Source organism: Anolis sagrei, chromosome 3, assembly GCF_037176765.1.
Source record: "Anolis sagrei isolate rAnoSag1 chromosome 3, rAnoSag1.mat, whole genome shotgun sequence".
NCBI lineage: Eukaryota > Metazoa > Chordata > Lepidosauria > Squamata > Dactyloidae > Anolis > Anolis sagrei.
The window spans coordinates 151,339,675-151,356,137 of record NC_090023.1 but is presented as its reverse complement, the minus strand read 5'-3'; the positions used below and the strand labels follow the sequence as shown (position 1 = coordinate 151,356,137).

The 16,463-nt window shown below is 39.6% G+C and overlaps 1 protein-coding gene across 7 annotated transcripts in view; it reads left to right on the top strand.

Annotated features, from left to right (window-relative positions):
• Positions 1–1,849, top strand: part of DLG5 (discs large MAGUK scaffold protein 5) — a 118,389-nt gene extending 116,540 nt beyond the window's left edge. For all 7 annotated transcript variants that reach the window (XM_060769077.2, XM_067466962.1, XM_067466960.1 and 4 more), the window contains one exon: positions 109–1,849. In XM_060769077.2, coding sequence (XP_060625060.2) covers positions 109–212 — 104 coding nt within the window. In that variant the 3' untranslated portion in view covers positions 213–1,849. The remainder of the gene's footprint in view (positions 1–108) is intronic.
• Positions 1,850–16,463: the final 14,614 nt, after the last annotated feature.

Here is a 16,463-nt window from a genome sequence, read left to right as displayed (position 1 = left end):
GAGATAGTTTTACCAAAATTTGTTTCAATCCGTTTGCTAAAATTTCTGCAAACTATTTATAATCACAATGAGATTGGTCTGACATTCTTAACTTGTCTTTTTTTTAAGGGGTTGTCCAGGGCGGCCCACTTTCAACCATTTGCACTCAGATCATGACGATGGTTGATCAAGAACAAAACAAAGTCCTGTGGATCCCAGCCGGGCCTCTATAAACACATGTTGTGAAAAGACTGAAGCTCTAAGACAGATTGTACATAAACCATGGATAAGGTTTTCTGGTCCCTTAATGGCTGCCTGTATGCTGGCTGCAAACAAGAGTTCTTCATGAGCGAGGTGGTCCTGGAAACCAACAAGCGTATCACTGACAGGAATTGCTTGCAGTACAAAAATGGACAAATACAGAATTTCCTTTTTACCTGAGAAGACTTTGCGATACTGCAAAAACAGAGAGGGAGAAAGAAAAAGAAAGGAAGGAAGAAGAGAAAACTTTTTAGGATACGTTTACACCCCCCCCCCCCCCCCCCACAAAGTACTTGGTGGTTCTTGTTTACTTGAATATATTTTTTTAACTATCTGGGTTCTTTCCTTTCCCTCCCACCTCTTTCTTCTCTGATACAAAAACAAGAGTGGAGTTTTGAGATGCTGAGTGAGAATGACTTTGACATGAAGTGTGGTTCTTTCTATCCTTTGGTGTTTAGAACAAACACATGAATTGTGAATGGTTTTCTCATAGGTACTTGTGTCTTGGAGTGAATTTGGGGGCAGGGGGGATGGAGGGAGAAGCACTTCTCCAGCACATGGGTCAGGCCACTGTTTGTGTTGCATAAACTCTTTTGTCACTTAAAAGTTGTTGCTTCTTTTGTGCATGAATTTAATACTTAAATGTCACAATGTATCCAATCAAACTGTGCTACTTTGTGTATTCAAAATACTAATAATGATAATTTTGAGTTGCTGGGCCTGCGTTTAGCAGGAAATCAGAAGGGGTTCATAGCTAGACCCAGATTGCTTTATTACATGTAGACAGTCTATGTAATTGGACGCTTATGTTTCTCAAGCTTTGTTCTTTGGAGTGTAATAGCCATAGGGTTTTTAAAAAAATAATAATAATAATTAGAAGCACAGCCTAGGTTCTTGGAACTGGGCATCATTTAGAGTGATCTCATAACTGTTAGTCATGTCATTGTTCTACAGATGATAGTATGCGTTTTTTTGTTTTGTTTATATATATATTTTATTACGATTTGTATTTCCTGCTGTACCAAATTCCATTGTATTTTTTCCCTTTTTTGCACTTCTGGTATCATTTTTCCAACTGTATGTTTTTTATTTTCCTTTCAAAAATGCATGTCATGTTTTGTAGGTACTGTAACTTTATTGTTAAAACTTCATTTGAATAGGGTTGCATTTGCGATAACTGTTCCTAACATTTCATTATATAGTTTTTTCCCCCTTTGGCCCTTCAGTTTTTATTTTGTCTTCTTTTTTTATTTGCATTAATTAAAAAGGGATTCTTCTTGCACAGTTGTTCTATGACAGAATTGGGTTGGAAATGTTAATCTCTGTTTTGCAGATACTATTTTATAGTTCGAAATATGAGAGAGAGAAGAAAAATGTAGAAAGGCTATTGATAAATTCTTAGTTGAAATACTGTTTATAAGTTGAGGAACAGCAGTTATATATTTTTTTCAAAGAGGGAGGGCAGAGCGGGACTTCAGCGGTACAATTGAAAAAACCTGGTACTGTTGCAACATTAAATTTTCTGTACTAAAAAAAGTCACTTTGTATCAAAAATGAAAAAGAATTAAAGAAACGGAGTATTGTGTTAAATAAAGGTCAATTTCTATAACTTGACTTTGTGTAGAATAATTCAAACAAATCCCAAATCAAAAGCAAATACAATTCAAACATGTAAAGATAGATTCAATTGTACCAATAAAAAGAAAACAAACATTCAAAGCTTCTCACCACAACTGATGCCAAATGGCTGTCTGGAGAAAAAAAATTACACAAGCCAACAAAAATCAAACTTTTTGTAATTATCAGAAATGAGATTAGCACAGTTTAAATCAATTTTTAATGCTGATTTTGAATATGTCTTTATTTTTTTCCCATCATGTCAACTTTTAAAAATACAATTAATGGTACATTACAGCGGATTATTGTAATGTCTGCACATTTCACATCATATTCATGTAACACAAGCCAACAAGTATTTTTCATCAGATATAGTTTTGGGTCATTCTTAAAAGAGTTTTTTGCGCTGAATTCAGATCTGCGTTTATTTTTTTCTCTATCGCGTAGTTTTTGCGATGAGGCTAATTGAATAATTAATACATTTACACACTGATATCAGTTAGATTCTATTGATATCAGTGCGTAAATTAATTAATTATTCATAAATGCATTAATTATTTTTAACTTTCCATAAAATTTGGACTTACAATTTAAAACAATACAGTTAAATAACTGAAGATTGGAAAAGAGCTCAACTATTCATAATATGCAGATAATTCAAATCTCCAGACAAAATAACAAAATGTAATTTTAAAAGACAAACATCTATTTAAAACAGTTTGGATTAAAACAATGAAACACTTTGTGGCCCATTTTTAAAAACTTTCCATTCAAAAAGCCTGTTGGAATAAAAAGGTTTTAGCCTATGGATAGAAAGACAGCAAGGAGGGCCATTCTGACCTTCCCAAGATGGGGTTCCAGAGTCTAAGGGCAACCACCAAAAGGCCTCTCTCCCATCCTCATCCACTATGCTTGCGGCAGTGGTTGGCTGGAAAGATGAGCCACTCCTGAAGATCTCAGAGCTCGGAAAAGCTCATACGTGAAGATATAGCCTGACAGATGGCCTGGACCTAAGCCATATATGGCTTTAAAGTCGCAACCAGCACTTGGAATTGGGTCTAGAAGCAAAGTGGCAGCCGGCGGCATTGTTTCAACGATGACTCCTAAAACCTGCCTCATCATACAGTCTGACTGTGGACCAGCAGGTGCTTCCAAACACTCTTCAAAGGCAGCTTCGTGTAGAATGCATTCCAATAGTCCAAAGGGGATGTAACTAAGGCAGGAACTGCCATGGCTAGATCTGATCTTTCAAGGAAGAGTTGTACTCGGCACACAAGCTTTAAATGTTCAGAAGCACTCCTGGCCACCATGGAAACCTAGTCCTCTAGGCTCGAAGCTGAGTGGAGAAGTACACCCAAACAGTGAACATGTATCCTAAGAGGGAATGTTACTCCATATAACACAGACTGGATCCTTATTCCCTAATCTGATTTTTTGTTTGCCAAAAGCACCTCTGTCATGACTGCATTGTTTCAATTTGTTTGCCCTCATCCAGTCTTACTGATGATAAGCAGTGGCTAAGAACAGGGGTGGGGAGCAGAATGAGACACACGTGCAAGACAAGGAAAAGCAAAGAGACACACATACATGCAAGCAGAACAGAAAGGAAGACGACACCAACATACAGTTATGGCGACCCCATTTGGAGTGCAACTTATAGTTTAACAAATTCTTGTTTAGAAGCAAGATATTCAGGATGAGGATGGAAAAGAGTACTACAGCAGATTGTCATCACCTACTTCACCTACTGAGCCAGTCCCCCTTCTGCCCTGCTTAATAAGCCTGGAAGGAGAAGTGACTACACCACATGTGGTGGCTTTCACCTCTCCATGGGGTTTGCAAATTAAAAGTACCCAATAACACTGGACAAGTAGGAGCCAAGGTTACATTCACTGGATCTGGATCAAGTAAGGCATCCAAATCAGAGAAGAATGAAAATGATTGTTCTTCAGATGAGTGTTCTGTACAATTGGATTTCCACAGTTCTGTTATGGTTCATGCTCTTATGAGCTCATCAGACAGTTGCTAGGCTCCATTTGTATGCACTTAGGAAACAGAGGCTCACAGGAGTCCCACAGAGGCCATCCCATGACATAAGTGAATTTCCTGTGTGACTTCATGGGGCTCTGTTTCCTAAGCACATGGAAACGGGGCCCAGCAGTCATCTTCAGGAGTCAGATAGTACCTGACTCCAAGCATCAGAAAGTGGGAAGAAGTTGGGGAAAGTTATAGTAAGTATATGGGATGGTTGACCATCCCAGAAGACAAGGAAAGAGGGAACGAGTTAAGACTGTTCCTTAGGCTTTTCCCCACTCCTCTGATGAAGTCCATAACATCTGATGGAATTAGAATGGGAGGCATTAATTTTGTCCACATATCCAGTGGAAAGAGTGCACTGGTACACTGATGAGGTCATAAGGACTCAGAACCCTTAGAACCCCAAAGCATTCTAGAAGGGCCAGTCTGCGGCTCCCATAGTGAAGCAATATTTTCAGATATTTACATGAGGAAGCCATAGTGAAGCCATATTTTCAGATATTTACATGAGGAAGCCTTACTCGTATTTGGTGGCCAGCTATCACCATCATTGTAAGTATTCTCACTTGTGACCATTAGGTGGCAAACATCTCAAAGCAGATCCTTAGGTCTGTGCAGTGCAGCTTTTCAGAAGCACAACAAATGTATGAAGTAAATGTCTGATTAGTAATGAGTAATCCTTGCTTTATTTGCTGAAAATGACATACAATATGTAAGTTGACATTCCAGGATGACATATAATATGTAATTTGAAATTCCTAGGTAATGGATACAAAACAAAGAAATAGGCAACAACTATAGTGCCATTTTCTCCTCCTAGCAGAAATTATCAGGCTTTTAAGGCGAAGTTCATGCTATGCCATAATTCTACAAGCCCAGAAATAGCATACTATGAAAAATATAACTTCTTAAGAATATCAGTGAATGTTTAAAAATGCCTAGCGCTTGTGTTTCTGAAATGACTGCTCAAGAAATGCTTGAGGAAATATATGAGACCAAAAGTGTTACCAATTGAGATTTATAGTGATCAGCCCTGTAAAACTCATTATTCTTTCTTGCAAATAGCAGGAACAGAATAAATTATTCAAAGTAGCAATGAACCCATTCCCATTCATCTCATTTGATGCATTCACCACAGTTACAGATTTGGATCATTATTACTGTTTCATGCAGGCAACATTTTCTGTTTCGAAATCACTCTTGATCGGCAAAATTTAGTAATGCTATGCCTGTTCTAAGATGACAAATACTATTTGGGAATGTCAATGCAATCCCATAAGTATCAAAACATAAAAGCTGTGCTCTAAAAGATACTGGAACTTATGTCACGGTATGGCTATGACTTCCAGTATTGCCAACAATTTTGAAAAACTCTATAAAGATTTGTGGTAACAAATGCTGGTGTCTGAAGCCAAATTCCAAACGACAAATGCTATGCCTTAAATTTAATTTCATTCTCCTAAAAGGCACTCATTCTTTGAACTGTATGTTTAGGTGGATAGTGTTGATATGGTCCAAGAACGTGTTAAGTTCTTCTCCTTTGTGGCTTCAAATGGTGAGCACATCATCCACACAAGGGAACCATGTAGTGAGCTTTATTGTTGCTGTTTCCAAGGCTTGTTTCGCAAAATATTTCTCAAAAAGAAAATTAAGAAAAAATACCATTTCTAGGTGCCCTAGTCACCCACAAACCAAACCAACAATTGGGCCACACAGTATACAAAAAAACCCATATACACTGATAGAAATCTACATATAATAATAATAATAATAATAATAATAATAATAATAATAATAATAATAATCTGATAATACTACAGGGCAAAGAAGAAGATCAAAACTCTGGTGGATCATGTCAACAGAATCTGTGAGCCCCACTCCTCCAAGCTGAACTGAATCACTTAAACCAGGCTCTACAGGCCAATGGGTACTCTATGACAGTCATCAAAATTTCTGCAAGACCAAGAACAAGCCATGGGAGTAAAGATGAAGCTTCACCTAGATGAAAAATGTTCTTGCCATACATCAAGGAAACCACTAACCACATAGGTAAAGAAAAAGGTTTTCCACTGACAGTAAGTCCAGTCATATCCGACTCTGGGGGTTGGTGCACATCTCCATTTCTAAGCCAAAGAGCCGCTGGTGTCCATAGACACCTCAAGGTCATGTGTCCGGCATGACTGCATGGAGCGCCGCATAGGCAAACTCATGAAGAAACACAACCCACAAACAATCTACAGACCCACTATGAAAATTCCATAAATGCTACGACTGGCAAAGGATGAGAGAGCTCCTCTAACCACTGCAGGAGTCTATTGCATATTGTGAAGATGTGGATAAGTTTACATAGGGACCACCAAATGCAGCGTCCATACACAAATCAACGAACATGAAAGGTACTACAGACTACTTCAGCCAGAAAAATCAGCAACACATGATAAAGCAAGCTTGGAACAGATTATTATTTGAAAACACAGAAATTCTGGCCCACTCTGACAACCATTTTGTTAGACTACACAGAGAAGCCATTGCAATCAACAAACACATGGACATTTTCAATAGAAAGGAAGAAACCATGAGAATGAACAAAACCTGACTACCAGTATTGAGAAACACCAGAATCAAGATAGTAACTAATGAACACCACAGAATGTCTCCAGGAAATAAACACTCCAAGGGAACAAAGTTCTGGCTACTTCCTGGTAGATGCCCTCATTATTGACCATGCACTATTCTAGTTACTCATGTGCTATTGGATGGATTCCACTCCAACACTATCAAATCAGGCTTGCCAATTGTACCCTTCACAGTTGGCCAACAGGCAATGGTTATTTCTCCTGCCCTGGACATTCCACAGGTATATATACTCCAAACATATACAAACATTAAAATAGAATTAAACAGTAATGGTATACATTAAAAATTAACAGTTAAAAACCCTTAAAACTGATTAAAATCTATTAAAATGTATTCATTCATGGTAGGATCATGGGTGAGTTCATGAAAGTGCAAAGATGGCAAGTAAAGCAAAATGGTGATCTATAAGGCTTAGTTCTCACTTAGAATGAGAAACCCAGATCTGTATCACCTGAGACGGTGCATGTAAAATATACATGAAGGAACCCTTCCCTGACCCAACCGTACACAGCTTAATTTTTTTAATCCAAAAAGCAAATTTTGATTTTGCCTATTTATATAAGGGACACCATTTTACTATGCCATTGTATATAGTGGAACTTGAGTAGCCACTGATTTTGTTATCCACGGGGAGTCTTGGAATCAAAGCCCAGCAAATACTAAGGTCACACTGTACCTCATTTCTTTGGACATAGAACTCCACTTGACTTCATTCCCATTGCAAATATAAAGTCATGAAGCCCCAATACAACTTCACAATCTCAGTAAAAAGAAAAGGTGCAGAACAGGCCACCAGAGTAAACTAGACAGATAAATATAGTTATTACAGAAAATGGTCATTAAAAATCCAGGGGGACAGCTCCACAGAACATGTAACACAATTTGAGTCCACTATTGTGATTTCATTCCCCTAAAGAAAGGTCGGAAATAGCATTTCTGAAACAGTTCAGAATTCAGAATACTCCCCTATAGATATTTGTACGACGTGGGGAAATGTGTGTTTAGAAGCCAAGGATGAAATTTTAATAAGTTGCAGCAATACATTGACAATATTAAAATGGCCATTCTTAGCCAGCCCAGTTCCTGAAACTCACAAAGCCATACTTCCATGAAATAGCCATAACTAAGTCATGGAACATAGAAAACATAGGTAGGATTCATGCAACTTTCCCAGTATTGTGGGACTGCAGACCCTAGCAGCTGTAGCTGTAGCCAGGATAACTAATTGTGAAGAATGCTGGGAGCTGCTGCCCAGAAATATCTGAAGAGCCACATAGTTCCCATTCCATTGCAGATGATTCAAAGTTCAGCCCTCACCTCCAGTTTAAATATTGTGGATAAGTTAGTAAAAGATTTTTATTCTCATACTTGAGAGTCCAGGCCAACCAGAAAAAAAGTTTCCATGTCTCATATTTGACATGAAGTTTCTGGATTCTGGATTTATGGCTCTGGAAGTCAGATAATAAAACCTCAGAGTAAGAAGCCAACATGAAGGTCTACGTGGCTTGAGAGCTTTTCACAGAATGCCAGAATTGAGTTGGAAGAGACCACAAGGGCCAACCAATCTGATCCTCTGTCATGTAGAAACATGTTATTTGCTCTGCCAAGTCATTCTGTTTCAATGCAGATGATATGCTCTGTCCTCCTCAGGCATAACTAGGCTCCATCTAATCCCCATAAGATAGACCCCTGATCTGCCATGCATCGTGTTTCCCTGAAAATCAGATATACCCATAAAGTAAGCCATAGCAAGATTTCTAAGCATTTGCACAAATATAAGCCATACCCCGAAAATAAGACATAGTGATATTCAGAGTACCAGCACAGATTGATAAAGAAGACGGACAGCCCTTCTAATCTGCACCACCATGACAGCTGCTATCTCGGAGGTGACCGGAGAGGTGTGGGCAGCCCCATCAACAAGGTTGACTCCCCATGTCAGGTCCCGGTCATTCTGTGCATGCTGTAAGCTGAGGTACAGAGGGAGACAAAGAGCCACTCTGAGTCCCCTTCAGGGTGAGAAGGGTGGTATATAAATGCTGTAAATTAATTAATTAATTAATTAATTAATTAAGTGAAAGTAAAAGTCTCCAAAGTGTAATGAGGAGCAGGATGCTCTGCTTTAGGAATTGTGTGTCCTCAGGGGAAAGAAGACAATTTAACTATATTTGAATAAATGTAGATTGTGCTACCATACTTAATAGAAATCCGTAGGGCTACCAAGGTGCTTGTTTATAAAGCCATTGTCCTCCCAACCCTGCTATATGGCTGTGAAACATGGACTATCTACAGACGTCACATACAGCTCCTAGAATGATTCCATCAGTGTTATCTCTGAAAAATCCTGCAAATATCTTGGGAAGACAGGCAGACAAATGCCAGCATGCTGGAAGAAGCAAAGACCACCAGCATTGAAGTGATGGTCCTCCGCCATCAACTCCGCTGGACTGGCCACTTTGTCCGGATGTCTCCCAAAGCAGTTGCTCTACTCTGAACTCAAGAATTCAAAATGGAATGTTGGAGGACAGGAAAAGAGGTTTAAAGATGGGCTCAAAGCCAACCTTAAAAACTGTGGCATAAACACCAAGAATTGGGAAAGCCTGGCCCTTGAGCACTCTAGCTGGAAGTCAGCTGTGACCAGCAGTGCTGTAGAATTTGAAGAGCACCAATGGAGGGTGAAAGAGAGAAACATGCCAAAAGGAAGGCGCATCAAGCCAACCCTGACCAGGACTACCTTCCACCTGAAAACCGATGCCCTCACTGCGGGAGAACATGCAGGTCCACAGTCACCTACGTACCCACCGCCAGAACACCGAACTTGAAGGACAATCTTACTCGGACAACAAAGGATCGCCTAAGTTAGTAAATAAGTAAAAAAAATAAGACATCCCCTGAAAATAAGCCATAGTTTGTCTTCTTGAGGAAAAATAAATATAAGACAGTGCCTTATTTTCGGGGAAACACAGAATCTATCCTGTGCTTCCCATTTTTGTCCTACTACCATGCCCATCTGACAAAAAGATTTGTCAGTTCTCGTAGTGATTAGATAGGGATGGAAATTCTGAGACTCCTTAACTTCAATTCTTTGGCCCTGTAGCCCTCCTGGAAGGGCCCCAAACAACATCCTATATATTTTTCCAGATGGCTTTTAGTTTATTATTTTGCCACCAAATGGCCAGAAAGACTTCCAACTCACCTCCAAAGGAAGTGGTTTAACTTCTCAAAAAATCTCATTCCTCCAAACACCGCAAGGGGTTGATATGGGCACTAGCATGCACTGTTGCACTCCAAAGTAGGGCAAGGGGCAGAGGGATCAAAATTATCGCCCACATAGTTGCCACTCCTGACCTAGATAAAGCACTGGTCTGATTTCACACAATACACTTTCATATGCATGATTTCAAAAAATGTTTTAGCGCTCACACAATCGCCACCATCATCAGTGTAGGCAAAGTCTAAGAGCCTGAGAACTATATGCACAGAAAAAGAATGTAGTCCCGGCCAATTTAAAATCTGCTGTAACAATATGTGGCCATTTACTTCAGAATTTATTACATATTACATGTTTGTTTTATATCTTGATCACCAGAGGCACTTCTGGCACATTAAAATCTTGTAGCAGATTCTTTATTGCCCTCTCCTGGGATAGTAAAATTGTAATTGCACTCCCTCAACTGAAAAGCTCAATGCTAGGATTACATCTTGTGGCTTATCCTCACAATTTGGAGTGAAGATTTTTAGGTGGGTGAGGGTTTGAGTGAGATATTTTCTTGTATCTGAAAACACCTTGACCAGTTTTGCATATTCTTTAATCCATCTCTACTGTCAGCTAATATATTGTTTTTTGCTTCCATGACTGCTTTGCATGTTTTATGTGGCTCTCAGGTTGTTAAATATTGTATCTTGGAGAAAGCATAGTGCCAGATGGCATTAGGAAATGGTAGAAATCATGGCTGCCCCAGAGCTTGGGAAATGGTTCCTTACAAAGCAGTTATGATTTAGCTACACCGTGATTGTAATGTCTTGAATTATTTCATGTTGGTTGAAAGAAACTAACACGGTTACTTTAGGTAGTTCTGAATAAAGTGACTTGTGGTACAAAGCATACTTTCTTTCTATTTATTTATTTTGTTTCTTCAACACCCAAAACAGAGCATAAAGCAGCAATGCAAGCCAGTCCTTCAACTATGGAATATTCCTCCTCCATTGTTCAGGGAGAGTACACTTTCCTAACTATAAAGATAAAAGGACAGTTACACCATGAAAAATGTGACATTATCCTTCCTTCAATTACTGTGGGCATTTGTTGTATTTTATTTATTTATTTATTTACTCTGGGTTGTTGTACGTTTTTTCGGGCTATATGGTCATGTTCTAGAGGCATTTTCTCCTGACGTTTTGCCTGCATCTATGGCAAGCATCCTCAGAGCTAGTGAGGTCTATTGGAACTAGGAAAATGGACCTCACCACCCCTGATGCTTGCCATAGATGCAGGTGAAATGTCAGGAGAAAATGCCTCTAGAACATGGCCATATAGCCCCAAAAAACCTACAACAACCCAGTGATTCCGGCCATGAAAGCCTTTGACAATACTTTATTTACTCTATTTGTATCCCGCCTTTCTCTACCCCAAAGGGAACTCAAGGTGGCTTTACATATGGCAACTATTCAATGCCTTTGGATAACAAACAGAATACACTTAAGTTAAAAAATTTAAATTTAAATTAAATGCACATTAATACATATAAAACATTGCATTCACTATTTAAATCATGCCATCCTCAATCATAATTCGGAGCCATTACAAAGATCAATTGCTTGTATTTTGGGGCTATTATTGCACTATAGATTAATCTCCAAAGGCTTGAACCAAGAGCCAGGTTTTCACTTTCCTTCTGAAGGCCAGGAGGGAGGGAGCTAGATATACATTAATTATTGGGAGAAAGAATGAATTATTAATAACTTCTTATTCATAACTAGAGGTAATCATTTTCATGATATATGGAAAATGGTTAGGGGGCATGCATATGGAGCATCAGGAAGCCCTGACAAGAACCCTATATAGAATAGAGGTTTTGCATATATTCTGTATCAAATTTGTATGTCGTTTCTTGTGCAGAAAAAAGGGTTTTCTGAACAGAAAGAAAATGCTGTTTTCTGCACAGAAAAAATGCTGTTTTCTGCACAGAAAAAAAATGCTGTTTTCTGCACAAAAATACTATTTGTGCATTGTCAGAGGCTTTCATGGAATGAATCACTGGGTTGTTGTAGGTTTTTTCGGGCTATATGGCTATGTTCTAGAGGCATTATCTCCTGACGTTTCACCTGCATCTATGGCAAACATCCTCAGAGGTAGTGAGGTCTGTTGGAACTAGGAAAATTGGGTAAAGAGTAAAGACAAAGATCCACCCAGAGGAAAAGTCTTCTTGCCATGCATCAAGGGAACCACTGACCGCATTGGGAAGCTGATGAGGAAACACAACATACAAACTATCTACAGACCCACCAAGAAAATCCAACAAATGCTACGTTCAGCAAAAGACAAGAGGGATCCTCTCACTTCTGCAGAAGTCTACCGTATACCATGCAGCTGTAGACAAGTCTACATAGGGACCACCAAATGCAGCATTGCCCAAACACGAATCAAGGAACATGAAAGGCACTGCAGAGTACTTCAACCAGAGAAGACAGCCATAGCAGAGCACCTGATGAACCAAGCTGGACACAGCATATTATTTGAGAACACAGAAATGCTGAACCACTCAAACAACCACCATGTCAGACTACACAGAGAAACCATTGAAATCCACAAGCATGTGGACAATTTCAACAGAAAGGAGGAAACCATGAAAATGAACAAAATCTGGCTACCAGTATTTTAAAAAACTCTAAAATTACAACAGCAAAACAACAGAGAGGAAACAATCAAGGACAGCTAATCACTTCTCAACAAAAGATTCCCTCAGACACTAACAAGCCACACCAAACAACTGCCAGGCCATCAAATGCTAACCAAGATGACCAGTTAAAACATTCACACCTAGCTCCAGCAGACAAGAGTCCTTTGTCCCATCCTGGTCATTCCACAGATATATAAACCCAATTTTCCTAGTTCCAACAGACCTCACAACCTCTGAGGATGCTTGCCTTAGATGCAGGCGAAATGTCACGGGAGAATGCCTCTAGAACATGGCCATATAGCCCGAAAAAGCATACAACAACCCACTATTTGTGCATTTTGTACAGAATAAGGACACTACCCCATGGGCAGGAGAGAAGCGGGGAAAAGTGTTTGGAAGAGTGGATAGAGTTGTCTTTGGTGATGGCCAGCCACCCCACATCCTTCCACTATCCTCTTCCCGCTTCCTCCCACATCCCTCCTTCTCTCAGCTTTCGTGCACTGGCAAGGCGGATTCCCATAGGAGACAGTGGCTGTGCATCATAGGATTTCCTCCTTGGAACTCTGTTTTGCTAGCATGCAAAAATTGAGAGAAAATGGGGAAAACTTACATGGGATAAGGTCCTAATTTCCAAATTCCAAAGAGTACTTGAAAACTACACAGTTCTCTATACATCACAATTTCTGTTGCCCTCTACTCCTCCAAGATGATCTTCTGCATTGGATGAATCTCCTCCTTTAACAGAAACTCCAAATGTAATTTGAAGTGTAGGAAATCACCCTCTCAACAAAAAGGCAGTGGCAATTGTTGATTTCAATGTCAATAAAAAATTTCATCTGCTACAGGTTTTATGTTGAATTTTAAGGGAGCCATCCGGACTATTGAATCCAGTCCCTGAAATAGGTAGCTCCTTTGAACTAAAACCCAGAATGGAGACATTGAATCTACAGAAGACAAGAGGGAGGCAGGTCAAGGACACATTAAAGACCTCATTACAAAGGACAAAATTCAGCAGCATGCACTAGTTTAGCCCAGGTCATCCACAGAGTCATGAAATGGTGTCGGTGGGGCTCCATGGGTAAAGAAAGGCAGAGCCAGGGTATCTATGGGGGGGGGGGGAAGTCACATTATTGACACTCTTCCCCCCGCCACAGGATCTCCCTTAACTGGAGCCACACCATTCCCCATGCCCCCAGATGACGTGGATTGATTCTGGTGGCCGTCTGACAAGGTCGTGACAAGGACTCAGATCGAAATCAGTTGGAGTAGGGATTTGGTCCTGTTAGAGCAGTAGTTCTCAATCTGGGGTCCCCAGATGTTTTTAGCCTTCAACTCCCAGAAATCCTAACAGCTGGTAAACTGACTAGGATTTCTGGGAGTTGTAGGCTAAAAATATCTGGCAACCCCAAGTTGAGAACCACTGTGTTAGATACACTTTTCATGCTCTTCTTTAGCTGGGAACTAGAAATAAACTGCCTTGGAGTTTACTGTTGTTTTTTTATATACATAAACTCAAAAAGAAAAGCAGAAACAGGCTAGCCTGCTGTTCACTGTGTAACCTTCAGCCATCCACTGACAAAATTATCTTCCATCTGAATAATGCAGAGTGCATTCACATTTTAAGCACCTGCTATGCTTCCCTTGACAAAGAACCTTCTCTAATGGGTGCAATTACAGGTCAAGATGGGAAAAATTGTTCTGACTTGATAAGCCCTTCAAATATTTATATCTCATTTATCCGAACTGTTAGGATACTTAATAATTTTCCCTCCCCAGAGTCCTGTAGTAAAAAAAAACAAAAAAAAAACTTCTCTCTGGAACTGATCCTGGCTTTTCTTAAAGTGATAATATTTGCTCAGTTGAAATGACTAATATTGTTCATTTTTTTAAAAAAATCATTTAAAACTCCAGTCCCTTTTTGCCCTGCCATGTGTTTGCCATAGGGATTGTCCAGCTGCCCAGAAACCTCCCTTTCTTAGATCTTTCTCCATTAAAGTAAGTTTTCTCTTTACTGATTTTGCAAGTCTCAAATTTCAGTTTCATTCTGAGCAACATTTATATTGTAGCATCCCCATGTTGAAGAATATTAGAGATTTCGAGGGATGAACTCACCCCTTTCTCTTAGAGTTCTCAATCAGCAATGGCTCTATTGTTCCTTCATTGGCCTTTACTGATGGGGCCAAGAGCAAGTCTCTTTCTTCCATTCCTAGTGTCACCTCCCACATGTGGTCTCCTCCAATTTTCAGATGGGTATATGTGTGGCAAAGATAAGAAAGTGGAGACAACAGTATTGGCGGAGGCAGTTCCGTTTGTCTAGGGTCTTCCATCAGGCAGAGCTCACAAAATGTGGAGAACAAGGCTGAGCAAAGGCCCAGCCAGATCCTCCAAGCATATATTAGAGTTTCTTTACCCCCTCAAATATTGGACTAACTAAAGATTGGGTTTTCCCCCTGGTCACTCTATTGGTTTAATGTGGGGAATTAAACCAACTCTTTTCATATCTCCAATAATTGCTTTCTGGGGCTTTGGGCCCTTTCACACTAAACAATTACACTATAATTCCACTTGAACTTACCTGGCAGCTTCCAATGGAATCCTGGTTGAAAGGGGGGCAATTATAATCTCCAATCTGAGAACTTCTCATGCCTCTCAGAATCTTACAAACCACAGGATTCCTTGTGATGAAGCTATGGAAATCAAAATGGCATCATTGTATATATTTGTATAGTATGAAGGACCTTTGACATAGGGGTACCACTGACAGTTGCTGTTTCTGAAATAAATAAAAGTCAATGGATAAAATGTCAATGTAGTATCCAACTGGAGGTTAATGAACCCAGAACTCAACCAACAAAAGATGTATTATATATATCTACTTGTTTGTTAAAGATAGTCATGGCTGAACAATAAAGGAGGAGGGCTGTGTGTAGTTCCTCCTAAAATTTACTTTAAAAATGTTGTAATAAGAAGTAAACGGCACTCATTTTATATATATATATATAGCCTGAAGAAAAGAAGGCTGAGAGGAGATGTGATAGCCATGTATAAATGTATAAATATGTGAGAGGAAGCCACAGGGAGGAGGGAGCAAGCTTGTTTTCTGCTTCCTTGGAGACTAGGATGCGAAGCAATGGCTTCAAACTACAAGAGAGGAGATTCCATCTGAACATGAGGAAGAACATGACTGTGAGAGCCCTTCAGCAGTGGAACTCTCTGCCCTGGAGTGTGGTGGAGGCTCCTTCTTTGGAGGTTTTAAAACAGAGGCTAGATGGCCATCTGTCAGGGGTGCTTTGAATGTAATATTCCTGCTTCTTGGCAGGGGGTTGGACTGGATGGCCCATGAGGTCTCTTCCAACTCTTTGGTTCTATGATTCTATATATAAAGGGAAAAAAGGATGGAAAGCTCTGTGTGTCTTTTCATGCATAGGCTGGCTGTTTAAATTTTAGTATAATTAAATTAGGGTACTGGTGCATGAAAAAGGCACAGCCCAGAAGCTGATTCCTATGAGCTACTTTGAAAGGAAATTGATCATCCTAGCAAAACTATCAATGGAACAGAGCAACTTTGTGGAAAGAAAGCTTTTGAAGCCATAGGTAAAAATAAAACATATAGTTAAGGTTCCCAATTAAGAATATGGTGTCCTGGTCTGGTTTTGGACCATTGTGCACAGGAAGAAAAGATTTGTAAAATCCCTCATTCTATTTCCCTCCTATGCTACATTGAGGTTAAAGCTGGGTAATTTTAAAAATTCTGAGCTGGGAAGCAATTGAGGAAGAAATCAGCTGCGGAATGGGATTGAAATACCCCCACCTGTGCACAAAAATTCAGATGGGATAATTTAGTGCAACATTTCACAGATGAAAACTGGAACATGAGTGATCAAGCAAAATCAGATATTGGTCAAGACGACAAACATTATCTATCAGAAAGAGCACACAAGTGAGGAGAGGCTGTCTACAGGGAAAGACACAATTCTGCCCTTTCATCTGATCATCCTAGTGCTGAGTTAAGGTAGTACAAACTAATTTTGT